This window comes from Mastacembelus armatus, chromosome 5 (assembly GCF_900324485.2).
Source record: "Mastacembelus armatus chromosome 5, fMasArm1.2, whole genome shotgun sequence".
NCBI lineage: Eukaryota > Metazoa > Chordata > Actinopteri > Synbranchiformes > Mastacembelidae > Mastacembelus > Mastacembelus armatus.
The window spans coordinates 16,517,118-16,519,953 of NC_046637.1; the positions used below are offsets into that span (position 1 = coordinate 16,517,118).

The 2,836-nt window shown below is 41.5% G+C and overlaps 1 protein-coding gene across 1 annotated transcript; it reads right to left on the reverse strand.

Moving 5' to 3' along the window:
- Window positions 1-320: 320 nt before the first annotated feature.
- Window positions 321-2,836, reverse strand: LOC113129759 (transcription factor 15-like). Its single transcript, XM_026305828.2, has 2 exons — window positions 2,192-2,836; window positions 321-1,329 (listed from the first exon to the last, which is right to left on the reverse strand). Exons 1-2 carry the CDS (start codon window positions 2,675-2,677, stop codon window positions 1,264-1,266), a joined length of 552 nt encoding a protein of 183 aa, XP_026161613.1. The 5' UTR covers window positions 2,678-2,836; the 3' UTR covers window positions 321-1,263.

Consider the following 2,836-nt stretch of genomic DNA (forward strand, 5'->3'; position numbering starts at 1 on the left):
GGCACTAATCAACCTAACATGCATGTTTTTGGACTGTGGGAGGAAACCAGTGTAAACCTACGCAAGCACAGGGAGAACATGCAAACTCCACACAGAAAGGCTGGGTTGCGAACCCACGACCTTCTTGCTGTAGGGAACAATGCTAACCACTCAACCACCATGCTGCCCATGACTGCTACCTCTACAGGTGATTTATTAAGCAACAGTTATGTTTGGCACAGTAACACAATAATAGTTTCTCTGCATTATTAATGAAAATAATGTTAACAGGCCATTCAGAAGCACAGCAGCATTTAATAACAAAATACAAAAGAGCCATGTCTATGTAAAAATAAATTTAATTCCAGAGTAGTTACAACATGTAATGAAAAAGCAACCAAATAGTGTGCTGTGGATTTCTCCTGTTACACATTATCTTACAACAGCAGCTTGGTGGACCAAGTGGACTATCCATATTATTCCTGAAACTGCTCTTCCTTACAGGTCTGTGTGATTTCCCCAGACCATGTTAATTTCATGTTGAAGACCAATTCACACTTTAAGGGAGTTTTGTCTCATCAGTAGTTTGTCCACTACAGCATACCAGGGAATAGTCACCAAAAGAGCCTTTCCGTGACAGACCCATCAATATTTAAAGGGCTGTTACATGACAATATAAATTACTTGTACTTTTACACAAATAGCTAAAGAGTTTGACCCAAGGATAAAAAATTATTTATCTAAATAAATCTTAACCAGCATCAGAACACTTTGATAACATAGATTTACTGTAGTCATATATTGTCACTAAGTATATTAAAAGAATTTTGAGTTGTGATAGCTGGTTCAAACCCTTTTTTATTCAATGGCACGGATATCCTTTTATTTTCCTTTTGGTTATGGATTGTTCCTATTGTGATTAGTATTATCCATAGTGGTGTATAATTGTAAACCTTTTAGTCAGCCAGAACAGGTAATATCTCACTATTTTAAGGCATGTAGATTTCAAACTACTGCAAACACATTTTTCTGTGTTAGCCACTAGACCAAAAGGGATATCTACCATGAATTAGTACACTGGACATAATTTCTTCATGTGCTGGGGCCAGTCTTCCCATCTCATTCTGGTCAGAGTGGCCAATGAGACAAGTTCCCAAAAACATCAGGGTAGTCCTGTATGACTCTTGTAATGCTGAGATGCTTATAGACTCCAGGAATGACTGCAGGAGGTGTAACTAGTGTCAGCTCTAAAGAGAAATCCAATCTACTCCAAGGCAAACAGTTTCATCGACGACTTATCTGTCTTGCAACATTTCCGTGCATTTTCACACAGTCTCGTTTGTCCTTCACCTGCGAACAAAGAGGGGAATTACAAACATCACCACTGCTGTCATTACTTTGTACCTATGAAAGATTAGAATGAAACACATCTTCTTTGTTGCTTTTGATGTACTTTCTTAAGAGTAGGCCCATTAAAGTAAGTTAAGTGTAATTACATAGCTGTCTAGACTGAAAGCACTGTTTTCCTTTAAAGGATATCTCCATGCACTGAATGATATGGCACCTATAAATAAACCAAATCCCAATAGGGAGATCTGAATGCCAAGATGAACCAGGGTATTTCTGGGATAGATGCAGTTCATTCTAAACCCACGGTGTTAGACTGTATGGCCTTTGTCTAAACCAGAACCGACACATCTCATTCAAACATTTCATGAACTGATGAAGTGTTGCAAAATTACAGTGCAACAAAGATGCAAATTGGTATATAAACCGGATATATTGTCTTTTACCAATGTCATTCATAGCTGTAATGTAAAATAATGCAACAACACTGAAATAAAGTCATTTTGTATGCTAAGATGCTACTGCTACTACAGAGCAGTCTACACTACTTGTAGACAATATTCAGATAGCTGTTTTATTCAACTAGCGTTACTGTTCTTCCTGCATACACACCCACTTTATTTTACAGTGAAATATTATGGTTTTATGGGACACTCGGAAGGAGATTAATAGTCGGAGGAATTAAAAAAGTTTAAACTGTGTCGTAAATACCTTTTGCATGGCATAACGTTACTAAACATAAGCCGTATTAAAAGGTTGAGTGCACCCTTGACAATGAGAAATAAATTTTCAAATAACTCAATTTTCCAATGGAGTTTGGGTCATGTATGTTTGCATTCAATTACATATTTGCTCGATATTTTACCCCTTTCCGTTGATTGCTGAGGCAGAAAGTGCAGATAGTCCGAGGCTGTTTTCCCTCTCCACTGCCTTTCACCTCCTTATAGACCGAGCTCAGGCACGGCTGGCCATCCTCCCTCCCGTCCCCGACAACGAGTACATTGGCCAGGTGTGAGATATAGCTAGACGCCAGGCGCAGCGTCTCGATTTTGGAGAGCTTTCTGTCCACTGGCTCAGTGGGGATAAGTGTCCGCAGCGCCGTAAAGGCCGTGTTGACATTCTGTGTACGGTGTCTCTCCCTGGCGTTAGCAGCGTTCCGCTGCCGCACCACCACGCCGCCGCCCTCCCGCCGGTAACCCTCCGCCATGGTCCCACAGCAGCCGTATCGCTGATCGGTGCTATCGTCGCTCTCGCTACGGTTCCCTTCCTCGTCGTCTGACATTAAGGTCAGGTCAGAGGGGTAGGAGAAGGGATGAGCCGATATCGGCCTCAGCATAGTAAAAGCCATCATGGGCTGGCAGGCGTCTCACTGGGGGAAGACCAATCCCTTATTTTCAGAGAACAGCTGCATGCAGACAAGAGTCGTGTGTAAAAGTCGCTCCAAGGTTAGCCAGTCTCACGTTTATTTTGACACTTCTCGAGAGAATGGCCCGGTGTGGGACTCATCATT